Genomic DNA, 18,341 nt, shown 5'->3' with positions numbered 1-18,341 from the left:
ATATATATATATATATATATGGAGAGAGAATAGCGATAAGAAAAAGTTAGCACGAGAGGCAGAATCTTCCCTCCTCGCGTGGCTCTTACCAAGAATCCTCACGAGGGAGTCATCGAAGCACGGGGAGCCGGTGATTTAAACGGCTTCCAAGGCGAATAGCAGAGGTCGTCGCATTGCGAGGACTCTCGCTATCACCGCACATTTTATTTGGGTCGTCCGCGCGGTGCGCCGGTAATGGGCGTCGTAAAATTTTATTCAAATCCCGTACGTTTGACAGGGGCTGGAAAGCGGCCGTGTTAACGAAAAGACGAGATCCCATCAGCCTTGCAAAACGCTTTTAAAACGCGTAACGAGCTTAAAAATTTCCCTGTTAAATAACACCGGGGCGATAATCGAGGCGAAAGTAAAGGAGGATCGTTCGGGGATGAAAAAAGGGAGAGGAAGAAAATTTTAATTCCGCCAGGTATATTTGGCGAAAGACGCGTAAAACGAAGGACAAGGCTCCTGCTAATCTCTCGGACGTGGGTAATCTTAATTAATTTTCGAGACGAAGCGTGTTAATACCTGCAGTTCGGGGAGATGAACCCTCCCCGAGCAGTTTTGCCTCTTCTTTTTTTACGCCCGCCGAAAGCCACACATCGCTCGACGACGCCACGATAAATCATTGGGATTTCATCGCTGATTAATTCTTTACTTCCGGCTGGCCGGATATCGCCAAGATTTATAGTCTCGTTTACTATACCAATGGAAATCTCGCCTTGTGTGTGTGTGTGTGTCTCGCACACCTTCCCCCTCCCTGCGTCCTCCAAGGTACAACCAGAGGGACGAGAGAAGGGTATATAAGCTGCAGGATAGGGGGATGATGGGACCGGCAAACTGTGAGGAACGTTGAAAGGTCGCTCTCTACCCTTTTCAAGGAGTCGTTGCGCAACACACAGAGGCTTCGGTAACAATGCCCGCCCTTCCTCGACCGCAATATACATATATATATATATATGTACACTCTCTCTCCCATAACATTCTTCCACGTTTCAAACACTTGGCGATTCCTCCTAACTCCTTCCCCTCACCCTTTCATCCCCTACCCCTCCCCTCGCCATATTCCACGATCCCAGCAAACTCCAAGCATTCTCTCGTTTTCCTTCAACATCTTTCTCCTCGGGGAATTCGTCTTTTTACCAAAGTTTTCCACTTCTCTCGGTCCATTCCTCGCGAATTCCTACTGTTTTTCTTTGAATATTTCCCTCCCCTCCCTTCTGGGATTACCACGGTTTCCGCAAAGACGGAATAAGAAGCAAGAAAGAGAAGGGAGGGGAGTGGGGGGGGGACGGGGGGGGGGGGGGAGAGAGACATTATACCAAGGAAATATCCAGTGAAGCGGAGAGTGTATCTCGCGAGCCATCGTGGATGGAGAATTTCCAGCAACGGGGCGGGGGGAGAGCCGAGAGAGTCTCCTTCCTTCCTTCCGGTATATTTATGGCACGTGACGATCCAATTGATTTAGAATTCCCGGCCACGGTTCGTCGCTTAAAAGCCGAGTAAATAAGCGTTCGCTCGGACGCGGTGATAGCTTCGTTATTGTCACGGTATCCAAGGGTGACGGAATGCAATAATAATAACGTCACCCCCCTCCCCACTCCTCATCCCGTACCTTCTCATTGTTCGCCGCTCGCGATTAATACGCTTCGTCGTAGCTATTATAATCTATAAAAGTGAAATGGGAGAAAAAAAAGCCCCAGCGGAGTTTTTTTTTCCCCCAACTTTTATATCATCGCCGGAGAAATGACGAATAAATGGAGGTGAATTATAACGGAATGGCAGGCCAGTCCCAATAGGAGATGCGCGCCACCACGCCGCGCGTCCTCGTCAGGGTGAATCGTCGGGGTCCTCCGTAGCGAATCTTTGATTTATATCGATCCCACCGCACGTAAAGGGGAACCAAGGACAATAGAACGCGAGACTCTATAAAACCTCTCTCTCTCTCTCTCTCTCTCTCTCGACCCTTCTCCTTTTTCTCCTCTCCGCCGGAGCAATAGGCTCCACGTCCAGTTTGTCGCCATATAAATTACTCGATCCTTCGGGATTGTGTCCGCGCGCCACATGTATATATATATATATATATATGGTACACAGCATCATCGACGCCTCGTTTTACGAGCTCACACTCTTTAACGATGTTTATCCTACGCTGATTTATGAATCAGCATACACACAAGGTGCTATATATATATATATATATATATATTATTAACGCGCACTCGGTAGAAAGATGTTATTCGGTGCGTAATATTTTGATCGCCGTTTTATACTGGGCGCGTTAACATTCCACGCGCATAGTGCGATATATATATACGAGAGAGTCGTGGAACGAATCGAATAATTTAGGATAATTGAGCCAATGGGACGTTCCCTACTGAAACTGTAGCTCTTTCCGCACGACTAATCGTTCGAGTATATCTCTCTCCAAGTGTTTCCAACAAACCGCTCGATTCTTCGGCATAAATATTCTTCAGTTTAACCCGTTTTAACGTGAGCGGAAGTCATATTTGAAGTGGCTCTCTGCAAATCTCGGTGGAACATGCTGGGTGAAATTCCGCAGAGCGTCCATGTAGTCAAGAAGCTCGGAATGGATGATCCCAAGGAACCCAGCCGTATCTTCAAGCCTCGTAAAACGTGCTGGAGTTTCGGACGAGATAACCTAATGGTCCATCCTCCGCTTTGGACCAGTGGTTCTCCCAGAGCGAACTCAAATCGCCGCTACCAACTGCGAATAATCTTATTGTCAGCCTTTGAATGCACCTCTTAAGTCCATCCACGACTCGAGGATACATTTATACCGTTCGAGAATTCTCTCTGCTGTATATATATATATATATAGATTCCCGATCCTATGGTCCCGGAGTACGAAGGCCGATGAATTCGGACAAGCGAGAGAATCGGAGGAACGAGATATTTGCGGTGCAAGAATTAATATACAACGTTTTTAGGAATTTCAAAGCTTTTGCTAATAACGTTGTTGTCAGACTGTAATTTAACCTCGAATATACTTGCAACGTGTTCCAGAATTCTGTATGCCATACATAGATTCGCAATCCTGCAGTCCCAAGGTACGAGTACCGAACCAAAGTAAACGAGAGAGAATATCGCAATGAACAAAAGACACTCGATGAAAGAATGAAAACATCGCGTTTGCACAATTCCCGACGAGTGCCGAGCGTGTTGAGCAAAATTAGAGCGGCGTAGTGGAATTTACGTGGCGCTCGGCTTAACGAGATTTTAATGCACATGGCTGATCGTGTGCGCGTAAACGATGAATCTTGGAAATTTGGCGAACGAGGATCGTGCAGTAGCCCGCCTCGATGAGCCATTACGGAGTTAATCGCTCGGCATCGAACCGTCCAATCTTTGCGAGGCCCCCTCGAAAAACTTTCGACGCCCCTAACCGAGAAGAAGCCTCTCCCCCCTCCCCTAACTTTGATGAGAAGAGTTGGCCAAACGCGCGCGTTTATTTTCAAAGCTAGAGAGAGGGGCCGATATGAGAGAGTAAACAGGGCCGGTGGCTACAAAAGAGTGTGGAAAGGATCGAGCGGGGTGAGTTTGATCGGGGAAAAGAGTTGGGCAAAGTTGAGTGGGTGGTAAAAGGTACAGCGACGCACGGGACCAGCGGCGTCGCTGCAGACGCGCGAGGGCAAGGCTAGCCCTCGCAATTAAAACTTATTCGAGTTTGATTTATCGAACGACTTTGATTGCAGTCCGTTAAAAGGGCTCGCTCTTCAGCTATCATCCCCCGTAGCGTATCTCGTTTCAGCCTAAACTACACCCTTCGCGCTCTGCACTGTCTCTTCTTATCGCTCGCCTCCTGCAAACTTTCCGGAGAACGTCTTGTTACGAGTAGTCCAACTGTTCCGTGTCTTAGCTAAGTGCTGTTTCCTAACTGAAGCTGCTTCAGCCGGAACATTTAACCAGCCAACGACGTCGGGAACTCGCATGCCTATTTATATGTACACCTTGCGTACACTTTGCGCACTCTCTCGCCGCGTTGCGACCATTTTCCACCGGTGCATCGAAATTCTATCTGGATATATATATGTGTGTGTGTGTGTGTGTGTGTAGTTTAGCTGTAGAGACTCTTATTTAGTCCGAGTCGATTTTACCAGGAGGCAGAATCAACTTTATCGCTCGCATGCCATCTGGAGAGGTCGCCGATGCCGGAGCGAGTTTCTTAAGAAGCGAATAATTCAGCAAAGGTAGATAATGCAAATGCATCTTTCATTGAACAGCGTGATCGAACGGTCGTGTTTGCCGATAAGAAACCTGCTGGCACGGATTGATCGTCCCCCGCGAGAACCCACGGGACCGCCTAATTCACTCTTATTGATGTACTTTATAAACTTACCTCGCGTTTCACCCAGAGAAGCAAAACTTTTCAAACGTTAAAGCGGACCGCTCGTTCCCTCCATCGTCCAGCCACTTTGCCCTCCAACTCCCTTATTTTCTACAATATAGAATACTCCGCGCATTCTTCGGTGTTAAATTCCTGAAAAAATTCCTCGAGAATCGCTCCATCTTCCTTATTATCCTCAACATATTCTATATACAAAATTTTCTATTATTTTTTTACTGCAAAATCACTCGATTAACCACGTGGATTATTGCAAAACTCTCTTCTGTTTTCTCGTGGAAGATTCTATCGATCTAAATATAGCATATTATACTTTGCAACTTTCTTCGATCAACGTGGAAACCAACGAAATTTCACGCGCGTTATAAGAATATGAATAAAAATTTTAATTGGAGAGTGAGATTGCACTCTGCGTTTGAAAAGTGTAATTGGACCTTTCAGAGGGATATATAGATCGCGTTCGGAGGATCTTTTTGTCGCTCTGGAAGATTCGCTGTACGGCCGTGAGATTATCGGAAAAAGTCGGTGTCCTGGAAGCCTTAAAAGTGTCGTTGAGGCCGACGTATTACCGTCGGATTAAGGAAACAGGTTCGACCCAGTTTCCGGTGTGCGATCGAACCGTGTGATAATTTCAGGAGAGAGAGAGAGAGAGATAGCGCGTGCGCATCCGATTCGCCAGTCGCTATCGTTCGATCCCTATTATTCCCAGAGCGAGCGTCGCTCCTCGTTTATCTTCATTATCGTCGACTCGGTCCTCGACGTCCCGCTAAATAAACATTTGAATATTTATGAAAGCCGCTTATCAACGGCTATCGACTTTTCGCCCCATCGACTACAAGATTCCCAAGACTCAACGACGGATAGCTACATCCGCAACTTTCAATTTTTCATCTCCTCGAGTCTCCCTCGTCAGAAATGACAGAGTCACCCACCAATCGTACGAGAATCCCTTATTCCTCCCTCTCCCATCAATTTTATCCGTCAAAAATTCTCCTGCTAATCTTCCTGGCTACCGTACGATGAATTATAAGTTGAACCTCGAACGATAAAGTATTTCATTGTTGGAGAAAAATATTTTTTTCATTCTTAAACTTGTCGCGTTAATTGTCTAGAATTTTTTGTGGATTTTTCAGGTTTTACAGAGTTTTTTCTCGATGACGTTTTCTCGGGCCGAGTCATTATCGCGAAAACGGGCACCTCCCATCTGACTTTTGCCGTTGATGACAAAAATAAAGCTGCTTCGTTTTAGGCTCGGTCGTTGGTGAAATACCGTCGTGCGCAATTTTCCAGCGAGCGCTGGCAGAAATAGGTGAAGTTTAGCCTGGCAAAACTTGTTTACACTCGATTTTAGGGAAAGTGTACACTATATCGTCGGGTCAAAGCGTCAAACAATTACCCAACAATGAAATTCGAACATGCGAGGGAGATCAAGCGAGAGTAAAAAATAAAAATCTGCATTGTTAAAATCCATTTTATACGGTGGGGTAAAACAGCTCGCCCCCATACGCGCGGTCCATATCCATGTGCTTTTATTTTAATGCTGAATAAATAACGAGTTATACGGGATATATAACGGAAAGTACGCTTTTCGGGCCATAGCAACTGCTTTTTCAACGGCCCGATCAATTAATGCGCGATCAATCGTACTTCGCGCGCGGCGTAAATAGACGGGAGATTGCGATAAAGGGGAAAAAGAAAATACGTCAAGAACACCCTTTAATTCAAGGTCTTCTTACCGAGGTTTCATCGTACAGGGTTAAACTATGAACTTAAGGATGTCGTAATGCACTCTGGCTTGCCCAAAGTCAAAAACACCTTTAGGAATTTTTCCTACAACAAAATATAAACCGAGTAACTTTTTTCACACGAATTATAAAAAAGGTACATTTTTTTCATTTAAAAATATTGAAAAGTGCATGTAGAAAGATAGTTAATTTTACCAAAATGCCTCAAGCGCTATTTTCAAAATGGTGTAGGTGCAGATTTCTCCTTCCTGACTTGCTTGAAATAAAAAATAAAAGTAGGCATTATATTTAACTTTATTTTCAATGTGTTGATGTAGGGAAATTTGACGCAAGTCAAAATTTATGAAAATTTTAATATTTGGAAAAAAAAAATAATGTTTCCACCTTTGGTTACTAAAAAATGGTTTATGAAAAATAAAATGCCAGCTTAACACGTGCTTTTGGCTATTAAGCTACTAGAAATCAAAATTAAAGATGTCGGAATGATATTACGCTGAAGAAGAGCTGGACTGTTTCAAGAAAAATCATTTAGAGAAAAACGATGGCGATCAACGATCTCTCGAACACTTTAGCGACCGAAAAATTATATTTAAAACCTCATAAATTTCTTAATTGTACAAATTCCGTGGTTTTATGCGAGTAAAAATACTTAAAAACAAAAATGCATTTGTTTAATTATCCAGAGTGCATTATTCCCTTAAGAAATGAATCGTAACAACGCTAAAAGTCTCAGTATTAATTCAAGGTGGTAGCACGTTAAAAATTCTGTCGCAGTCAGCAGAATTTTTTCATTCTATTTTACCTGAATGGGAGAGAGATAAGAAAACGAGTCTTACCGGGAGCCACGCATCAGTCGGACCTAAAGAGGATTCGGAGCAAAAATTTCGGAGGCGTTAGATTTTTGTCTTCCCTCGCAAGAAAATTAACAGGATAGAGAAATTTAATTTCGCTCGTTATTCCGAAAGAAACTGTGCTGATTTTATGGAGCGAGTCTCGCCAAAGACTCGAGCGTATTTAGCCAGAAGCATCTAATTAACACAAGTGAATTATGTTTAGCTGGCCATGACTCGTCTTGGCTAAAGAAAAACGAGAGAGAGAGAGAGAGAGAGAGAGAGATAATTAATGACGGCGAGCGTTAAACGAGCGTTGCGTTCGGACATTAACGACCAAAATTTGCTTAACCATTGGACGGTGCTAATTCGTAATCGATATTCACTTGTATCGGTAATCCTAATCACAATCGACGCAACCCGCACGTTTCCCTAATAATTCTCTTTGACCGATACCTGAAAATTCGGGCGAAAGGTCAAATAGCTCGCGCAGCTTTCCTCAAAATTTATAATCGAACAAAGATTCAATATTTGACAGCGGTTAGGAGCTTTGGCTATTTCCGAAATATACTCGTACACACACACACACACACACATATATATATATATAATTAATTATAGAATAGGACAGAGAAACAGCACAGAAGAGAATATATCGGGCTTTGTTAACAATTAGAAGAGAAATGGATTATATCGCGCTAATTGGTAATCAATATTCCAAGCAAAAACGGCTAGGGCAGTGAATCGTGTCTCCGGCTAGGGCCTCACTTCCGCTTCCGTTTCGATTGGCGAGCCGCTCGCTAGCTCCAGTCATGCTAACGAAATAATAATGGCGATGATTCTCCGTTTCTGCTTTCCCCCAATTGGGATTCGCCTCGCGTTCGTCGCTCCTGCGATTCAACCTCGCGCCACATTTCATATTATAATTTAATGTAACCAAGTCCCGCGTACTCTCCTCCCCCTCCTCGTCCTATGTGTCCCGTTCTACCCAGATCCATTCAGAATCACCATGGAGAAATCCCAACCTATGCAGGAATATAACTCTCGATTGAATGAAAAAAAAAAAAATAGAACATCGCAGCCAAGGGCAAAACGAATAAACCGATCTGCTTAACGAATCCTGATTAGCGATATAAAGGATGCAAGGGTAATGGATTAAAGACCCTGAATAATGCAACCACTCATCTGCTGAATATCGAGAAATCTCTGAATGAAAAACAGGACGTTTCTTTACGAACGCTCCCCTAATTAGTATTCTCCTCGCATATCGGCGAGGACTTTGAAAATTATCAAGAGCTTATAACAACTTGGCTCTATAATTCGACCTAACGAAGTAAAAGATATTCCAACTTTAAGTGAAACGTGCCAGATGGGGGAGAACCCATTCGAAACTCGCTAACTCAAATTTATCCAGGGATTAAAATAAAACAGTTTATAAAGAAGTATTTGAATTCCGGCCGGAGAAAGGCGTTTATGTAGGATCAAAATTAATGGAGATACGAGAGTAACCGTGGAGAGTGCCTCTGTCCCTTTTTTCTTCCTTATAACCGATCGAACGAGGTTCTTCGAGAGACAACCGAGAAAATGCTCGCTAAATAGAAATTTCCCCAGTGAAAATGTTGTAAGTCGCCCAAACATCGATCGACGGTTGAATCGGCAATCGATCATTCCACTTGGCTGAGCGCATTCATATATAGAAAAGCTTCCATCGTGCGATAGGAGCAAGGTAGATGGAGAGATTGCGGGAGCAGCCGAAGGATCCACTGGGATACAGAGCGGTATAGGGATCCGTGGAAGCCGACAGGCACGAAGGGTAGGTTTAGGGCGTTGTTTCACAGGCGCCAGACGACCCTTCAGCAACAACCCCCAAGCCCATGCTGGAATTCGTTCCTCCGGTTGTTTATAAGGCTATGACCTCCGAATGACTCACGGATCCACCTATGACGAAACTTTCAGCACGGCCTCCAATAATTCCTCCTTTGCCTCGAAAGGAGAGAAGAAAGTTTAAATAAAGTCGGATAGTCCTCTCGACGAAAATTTGCAATTTTAGGGACGCGAAGACTGTAGATTATACAAACTAGGATGGGTTTTTCCTGAGACTTTCGGAACACGGTCCTCGGAGTCGCACTTTTCGCGAAAATAAAAAGGACCATCGTCGTACGCACCGGAGACGATACAAGAGTATGACAGAGAAGCGTAAAGAAGGATGTTTTTTTTTTTTAAAGAAAGTTCACCCTTCTTCGCGCACGATCATTCTTATTCCTCCCTCGTAAAAATTCCAGTGAGGCGAACTTGCTACTTTCTCCTTCGTCGGTTAGGAATCTGGACAATGGGGAAAGCTTGGCCAAGTCTGGCATCCGAATCGTTAAGATCGATATAATAAATATAATAATATTTATTTATTCCATAAATGTATTACAAGGGTGTATCGAGTTAATCCAATTGACTGGCTCTTATCGATACATTCTTCGAGAGTCGGTCCATAAATAATTCATTGTATACGTAAAGGCATGTCTGAATCATAATCTGACTAATGCATTCCGAGTCAGAAAGATGGTACAAAGATCCTCGGAGTTAAAGGGATGCGAGCGAATGCAGCAAGTGTATTCGTATGAATTAAAAGAAGGATAGTGCAAAAAGAGGAAAGTGGAGGGTGGAGAGAGGAGGGTGAGTGCGAGGATGGGGTGGTTTTTACGTGCTGTTGCCTAAGGGACTTACGGGGAGACGTCATTGCTTTATGAAGCACTCGGGGAAAATGTCGCGATGCTGGAGGGTCCCTTTCAGCCTCCTTTACCCCCCTCCTCCCCATCCCCCTAACCCCTTGTGCCCTTCATCGTCTCTCCTGTCCACCTGAATGACTGAACCCTCGTCGAAAGCGAACTTTTATGCGAATGACTGCGGAGCCTTTGTCGAGTTCGACACTGTGACACGTAGCATTTATGAATCCATGATACGGTCGTCCATGTGAGAGGGCAAACTGCACTCGACTCAACGGGCAAAATCATTAATTTGCATATCATCGCTTTCACCGACCCATTAAACACGCTTATATGTATATAACTTCTGCAGTTTCGAATCAACATTGATAATAACTAAGAGAGTTTTTCTATAAAAAAAAAAATGTTCTTGTGCAGATACTATACTAAACTCCCGCGAACTTTACCGCTAAATTCATTGACAATGGGAGTAACGAACCACACGCAGGGCGATTGATAAAAAAAACAAGAGAACTGCACTGGGACTGCGATGGGTGTCGATAATTACGAAACAAATGCTGCAATGAAATACAATTACATACCACGAACAATCGTTTCATTCATCTTTTTCAGCGATACACCTATTATATATCCAGATTGATCTCTTTGTCTAGTAAACATTTATATATATATATATATATAATTATAATTATCCCAGAGTACCTACACTCTACTAATTTCATATAAAAATGCAAAATTTTAGCGAATATCGTAAAATTTCCATCCAGAGATCTCGTTGTTCATTCCGGATTATATTGGCAGGATTACGTTACTTCTGTACATGTATAGAGTGGAATAAATTTGGGATCAGCGAAAATGACACTCGTACATGTTATATACGCATATATATATATATATATATATGGGCTTAGTACCTTTGTCGTATCCCATTGCATCTTCTCTACGTGTAGCTATAGTGTGCAGATCGTAGGTACAGAGACAAAGAGAGAGAGAGAGAGAGAGAGAGAGAAAGAGGGTTGGGGGAGAAAGCAAGGAGCCATTATTGGAAGCGTTATTGCACAACCCAGTGGAAGCACGCTATTGTAAATTGGCGAGATGTGCGTTTGCTGGAAAGCCTCGGCCACGTGGTAAAGGTCTTGCGTTGGGCCATTGATACCAGGAGCTGGTAAAAGCCTTTATATTGAATACGTGGGTCACATCTCAATATCGCGATGCACTTATACTCCTGCAAGACGCTGCTTTCCCCTTTTCCAGTGCTCAAAATGTAACGTCGAAGAGGCGAAAGCCAGCAAATGTAAATTGCTATATATATATATATATATATATATATATATGTATATATGTATATATACCACCCTTTGAGCCAGTCCATAAAAATCCTTTGATAACCATTCGCATTCCTGAATTTGTGTTGTTTGATCGTTTCTACAAAGCCTTGTACTGTACATGGTACTACCTCTATACACACCCTCTTTATCCAAAGTAATACAGCTTTGTGGATAACTCGGATCTCGCGATGAGATTACGCGACGTCATCGCGAGTAAAGAAATTTTTCCACGAGAGCATGGATCTCGCTAGGATCCGAGTCTCGAATCGACGTGGAGGATTAAGAGAGCGACGGTGACGATGGGCCGAAGCCAGGATCCCCAGGATGAAGTCTCTTATGAGATTTCTGGGAATCCCAGCAATTTTTCAGGGTTTTCGTTGGACGGATCTGAAATTGATTCGCGTCGGGAGTACAGGGGTGGCGGAGCTTCGGGAACTTGGGTCGAATCAAGGTCAAGCGGATGCTAGGGTGATTTGCCTGATTCTCCTGTAATTCCACCTTTTTTTCACTCGATCCTTCTCCTCCTCCCTACTATATATATATATATATATATACTAATTCCTCTCGACATTCTTCTCTCCACGAACCGAGTCTTCCTCCTCCTGTACCGATCCACGTCTGGCCAGCCTCGCCCCGAACTCGCATTAATTGCCCGCAGTCACGACATGTCCCCATTACTCAAGAGCTTCGTTAAAGGAGAGCAAAGAGGATAAGAGGCTACCGAGGATAAGGGCCGAGGCAGATAAAGCTAGGCGAAACCATGTTTCACCATTATTTCTCACAAATTGGGCCCACTCGCGCGCCTCTCTAACGAGAATCGAAACGGACTCTAATTCTGCGAGAACAAGCAAACTAAACTTTATGTTCTCTCCGACCTCCCTCTGCTTCTTCCTTTTACGACCTTGACGATCGATCCGCGACGATGCTCAACGATCGCTCCGTGCGTACCGATACAGTCTTCCTTCGGTTCTACAATGCTATATATATATATATATATATATATATATATATATATATATATATATATATATATATGTATATATAGATTTGGTAACGAGAACAGGATGCTAATTAGTTCGCGATCTGATAATTGGCAGGGAGAATTCTCCAGCAAAGTTTATTGTAAGTGTGTTGGTATATAAACATATATGTATATAGGGTGAACGAGGCAAGCAGGAAATTTCTGATTAATTAACGAGAGCCAAACTAGATACACTTGCTGCACGTGATTGCGTATTCAACAAATACCTGACAAATACAGATTTACGCGTCATTTCCCGCATCGCGTCAGGATATCGCAAAAATAAACCGCAGATGTGTATAGCGGTATATGTATAGTACTGCGATAGCAATGGAAAACAACATTTTTCAGCAGGATCCTCGTACTTTGGCGAACGAACGAGATGATTCCGATGCGGGAAGTGGACGGTGAGTGACGTCACGTGTCATTTCCGGACCCTTGTCGCATGTTAATCAATCCGACTAATACGACCCAGACCTTGACTGGCGGTCAATTGATTTAATTACGAGTTCAATTGGCTACCGACTAACGAACGTGGTTCAAAAATAAACTCGTATGTGCGTTTAGCTGTTGTCTACCCCCGCTTCTATTAATCACGCCGTGACTGCGCTGCCTCAATTTTTATTTTACATCCCCCCTCCCCCTCCTCCCAGAACCACCCTAGATTCAATGAAATAATAATGGAACGGAGAGCAATGCAGCGAAAAAACAAAGGATGAAAGAGCGTATCTTTTGTGTTCCGTAGGCAAACTTGGCAAGAGAATTTCTGGATTTTCTTTTACTTTATTAATCGCGCAGGATAATTGGATGTCTCGTACAAAGTGTTTGAACCTGGAGAGTTCAAAGATTCAATGAAATGAATTTCCTTTATGTCGTACTGCTCGCTATAGGTCGCCCCACACGACTTGTTTTTACGAACATTCGAGAGTGAATAAAACAGAAGTGTGGGAATTGCAAAAATGGTGATAAGGGTGCAGCGAGTGCACGCGGACTAAAGGGCGGTGAGGAGGGGGGAGGGGTAGAATCGAAAATGATCCGCGTGGACCAGGAAGATACCGAGGGAGAAAAAAAAAGAGGAAAGAGAAAAGAGGAACGCGAGGGGTGGTCGACATGGGAAATTCAAACTGCATAATAACCACAGTCAGATCAGTCGACTCGCACCGGGCTAATTACACGTTGATAACCAACAAGTTATCCTTGCACGCATCGAGAGAGTCACGAGACTATCCCTGCAAATTGGAAAAGTCGGAATTCAAGCCCTTTTGTACACTTTTGCCTCAGCTTATTATAATTCTATATTTAATACCACGCATTACTGATAACAGAGTGATAACGAGATCCCTGGATAACTCGACCGCTATATACCAGTTTGCAAAACTAACCTTCCGCTGAAATTACTCCATTTTCCTTTTCTCTCCCAAACGCGAATTATATCGTTGACCAATAATTCCGCCTTTCTACATAACAAACTAAATTACCCTCGTGTTTTCCCCCATAACTAACCTGACATTTCACCTTTTCGTTACAGTTCTACCAATTGCTGGAAGCCAGTAGGGTGGCGAACAATACTTTGACGTATCGACACGTGACTGTGTTTGCACCGACTAATCGTGCATTCCAGAAGTACAATGGGAGTACCAATAATTTGGTTCTCTATCATATGGGTGAGTATATAGCCTTACTATTCTTCATTAATTTACAACATTTTCTCTTTTAAATATATATATTTTTTTCTGACTATTTCATAACGCAAGTTCTCTTCGGTGGATATATAAATAATAACTTGACTGCACCGTATAAGTATATATACATATAGATTATTGATGTTGTGTATTTACATCAACGCGGGAGATTCAAGGGGCATGAGAGCATGGGTACTCAACGATGGTTGTGTCCCAACGCCTACCAGAGTACACATCCCCTCGGGCTGGCCTTTCTCGCCATCGCCCATCGCCCATCGCCCATCGCCCTCAATCTCTTCGGTAGCATTATTGCGATTGAGCCTAGCTGGCTAATCCCAGATAGAGCATCATCCATGCTCCCAACTTGTCCCTTAGTCCACCGCAATAATACGCGTTATTTCAAATCATCCTAGAAGCCGATATATATAGCCAAATAGAAATAGATACGTCCTCTAGAATTGCTTAATCGACCGAGAATCATCATCCCCCTCCCCCCCACCCTCCTTTTTTACGCCATCCCTCCGCTGCAGAACTTTACTTATAATTTCATTACTTGCCTTCCGCTAGATAAAACCCGCCGCGTCGTAAAATATATCAGTGCGCGAACGAGGACAAGCATCGCGGCCAATTAATTTCTCCGTTTCGCCAGGCAAACTTCGAGAAGTGGAAAATTATTTCTTCAACACAGACAGAGTATGGCTATACGCGTTTGAAGCTTTGAATGAAAATTAGATGCTCCATTAATTCATCTGTTTACGAAAGTGAATTGTGTGACGATGCTGCGATAAGTAAATAAACGAGATTATAATAAAAATGTAATTGACGAATTGTTGCAAGAATAAATAATTGTCTATGTATCCGTAGGATGAAATTTTCAGATTGGAAAGTTATTTCTTAATAATAATGAAAGACTGAATTTATTACTCATCTTCCCAAAATATTCTTAGATGTTCTTCATTTAAGTAAATTACGATTAACTTAATATTCCCTACTTTCAATTAGACATTTACTTAGCATTGAATGTGATTATCGATTTGAGTATAATTTATACCTCTTTCTATTTATTATAACCCGATAATCTCTATCCCCCATATAGCAAAAGTAAAAATATATACTATATATACATGGAGTGATAAAGTTTAAACGAAAATTAAATGCTCGATTCATTAATCTAATTGCAAAAGTCAATCCCCACTGATAATGTTGCGATAAATTTAAAAAATAAACGAGATAATAATAAAAGATATTAGATAAACGAATGCCAGAATCGTTAGCTGTCTATCAAGAGCACGAATTCCTATATCCGGCACGCCCCGGGCAGGTTTACGGTTGGCTCGAAGAAAACGTTTTTGCGCGGAAACAAGAAATTAAGGTAGGCGTTACCGCAACAGCAGCAGCGGGGGAGGTTTGCGAAACGGCACGTGCGAATCGCCTCGGGCCAGGCGCACCAGGATATTCGACATTATCATGTCCCCTGCCCGACCGAACCGTGCGCAAACCTCCATCTGATTTGCCTCTACTAAAAATATATAATCCCATATAAACCCTTGTCTTTTATTTACGACATATATTTTTATCTCACTTTATATTGCAAAATTTTGCCAAAACTATATTGCAGTTAAACTTTTATCACGAACGAGTATTTACACTGAAAAGAGTCTATCTATGTAATATGTGGTATAATTAATAAGTTAGTTTGTGGTAATTTTTCTTTTCTTGTTCTCTTACGAATCTGAATGCATGATCTTGTATCTCTTGTTCGTGAATTTTATATATGTAAGATTATATAGAGTTACGTTTAATGTCTACTCGAAACAAAGATATTAATATTTCTAGAGGAAGGTAAATTTTGTCGAGGTACCTTCTTTCCTCTAGATCCATTGCTTTTTGCGAAATCAGGGGCACCTCGCGAAGGTTATTGCAATGGTCTTGAACGGAGCATAGGCTATGTTTCTTCCTTTTTGGTTTTTTCCTTTTAAATATACAAATAATTTGTGTATTGAAAAAGAAAAAATCAAAAAGAAAAAAAACTCGTTGCGCGTAACTTCGTTCCTGAGCATATTTGCTCTTACCCCCGGGAAGGGATGGGAAGGGTAACAAAATGTGGGAATAAAGGAACCTGAAAAAGAAAACCTGCCTATCACCGAAAGCTATAACGCCTACCTAGTACGCAAAGCTAAAAAGCCTACCTATATCGGAAAGCTAAACCTGAAAAAAATACACACGCACGCAAAATATAACAACCTAACGAAGAACCTGAAAAGAAAACCTGCCTAACACCGAAAGCTATAATGCCTATATACCTAAAACGCAAAGCTAGGGGTCCTACCTAATCGGAAATCTAAACCTGAAAACACAAGAAAAAATGAAAAAAATGGTTTTAACCGAAGAAGGACCGATTGGAATCTATCGGTAGGTTCTCTCGGTCATTCTTAGGTTAAATAAATAAAATCCACAGTTTTACCCGTGGGACTCACTCATTCGGCGAAAATCCAACGATGATCCTCTGCAGGCTGCAGGATATGATAATGATGATGATGATGACGACGACGACGACGACGACGACGATGGCACTCGCGATAAATTAATACGACGCGACGCGAGGCGGATTTTTTAAACTAAGCTATACGCTACTCGGATATTTAAAATAAATTTTAATTCGCGACGCGCACTTACATCTCAAAGTGAGATCGCCCACTGTAACAAAGAGAAAAACAAAACATTATTGAGTTAAATTATATTAAAGTAATGTTTTGGTTTGTTTTAATTATGAAAAAAAAAAACAATAATACTCACAGGCTATGAGAGTCCTTGAGGCTGTTGCCCTTGGCCGCTGCATGCACCAAAACACTGCACTAACATTCGCGCCGCGCACTCTCTTTATTTACGAATTCTTTCGTGCGAAAATACTTTTATTTCATTTACATTATGCATTTCACTGTTTTGTTCATTTAATTAAACCCACACTGAGAGAAATATCCTCAACCAATGAGTAATTTTTCATTACAACAATGAATCAATTTCATTGATATAACAAATAAAATCATTCGTATAATAAGGAATAGTTCATTACGTACTAAACTATTCGTTAAAAGAATGAATCTATCTGTTACATTAACTCACTTTGTTCAACGTTATAAGAAAAACTTGTTCAGTGCTTGAAGTATTTTATCCGTGGGGTAAAATTAAATAACTACACAATGAAACTGCACGTACGTAATTGAAATAAAGTAACGAATTATTTTCAATCCCGAATAATTAATGGGTTGTCGGCGATTACGACGAAAAAAAACCGGCGCGCGCGATTCGCCGACAACCACCACGTGGAAATTCGGAAACTAGACTGATTGACAGGTGATAAGCAACGTGCTTATCCCGAAGTGGACGTAATCGAATCTGATTGGTTGGAGATTTGGCTGGCCAATCAGATGCGATTGCTGAGTAAACTGGTTAATGATAACTTCCAGTCTGGATGATCTTGAGACTGGAGCCATTTTGGATTTAAAATGGCGATCGCTGATTGATTATCTGCATTTTTATAACCAATCAGCGATCAGCATTAAGCATGTTTAGACAGCTCAACACTACGATAGCGCTGCTTAAAATTAATACGCGTCATGATCGGTCGAATTGACCATACATAACATGCGCGTTAAGGTTTTTGCTTCGCTAATAAAAATATTTTTCCAAGGGCCACTTTCGCCAACCATGTTTAATTTATTATTTCACGTTACATGATACACATACATAAAACTATGATTAATTTCAGTTCCTTCATTACCTTTTACCATTCGATCAATTTACAGGGTTTTTGGCCTCTTATTTCTACAGTTTCGGCACGTATAGCAATTCGAGGAACAAAGCCGGTACAGTGGAAGCCCCGATAGGGAACGAAATTTCAGCTTTAAGGCGACGTCGAAGCTGAAGCTTTATATATATATATATATATATACGACAGTAACTGCTGCACACATGACTTTTAAACGGCTTCGTCGTGTGATTGGAATTATGAAAGAAGTTCGTCTCCCGTTGGATTTTGGGTTTTCGCGCGCGGAGCCAAAGCGCGGGTTTCCTCTTCAGCTCGTCTAATGGATTTCTTCCGTACGGATCGAAGATTGCAATAACGAAAACCATCACCCCTCCCCCCTCCTCTTTTCCCTTATCCAAAGCATTCGCTTTATTTATACATCTATCTGTTATTGCCCGAGGGTGCCAAAGGGGGTCGAGGCTTCATTAGGCCTTCTTCGCGTTTAATCCAAGTCGAATACGGACGCCGAAGGGTGAGACAAGGACTATATTTCTTGAACGCGAAGGGTGCCCCACCGTGTATTTCCAACTTTATCTCTCTCTCTCTCTCTCTCTCTCTCTCGCTCTCTCTAGATTCTCCTTGTGCCATCGGCTAAGTCGCTGACTGATTATCCTCTCGCTGCAGAGGCATAGCAATCATCCGAGCCACACCTATCCCAACCTTTCTTGCCAAATATCAACGTTGCCAGCAATAATAACCATCCGATACTCGCACGATGAAAAAAGCTAATCAAAGGAGTTTGAGTGAAATAATGAAAGCCTTGACATCAAAGAACTCAAAGGGATTACCCGCTCTCATATCCTCCACT

General features: G+C 42.3%; 1 protein-coding gene across 2 annotated transcripts in view; it reads left to right on the top strand.

The window, feature by feature from the left end:
* Fas1 (fasciclin 1) overlaps window positions 1-18,341 on the top strand; it is a 210,268-nt gene that overhangs the window by 117,346 nt on the left and 74,581 nt on the right. For both annotated transcript variants that reach the window (XM_066733658.1, XM_066733657.1), the window contains exon 2: window positions 13,572-13,707. In XM_066733658.1, the coding sequence (XP_066589755.1) occupies window positions 13,572-13,707 (136 nt within the window). The remainder of the gene's footprint in view (window positions 1-13,571; window positions 13,708-18,341) is intronic.

Source organism: Prorops nasuta, unplaced genomic scaffold (assembly GCF_024137725.1).
Source record: "Prorops nasuta isolate Cenicafe-Biocafe unplaced genomic scaffold, Cenicafe_Pnas_1.2 PNAS00011, whole genome shotgun sequence".
NCBI classification, from domain to species: Eukaryota; Metazoa; Arthropoda; class Insecta; order Hymenoptera; family Bethylidae; genus Prorops; species Prorops nasuta.
The sequence above is the reverse complement of the archived record's forward strand: the minus strand, read 5'-3'. Positions and strand labels throughout refer to the sequence as shown.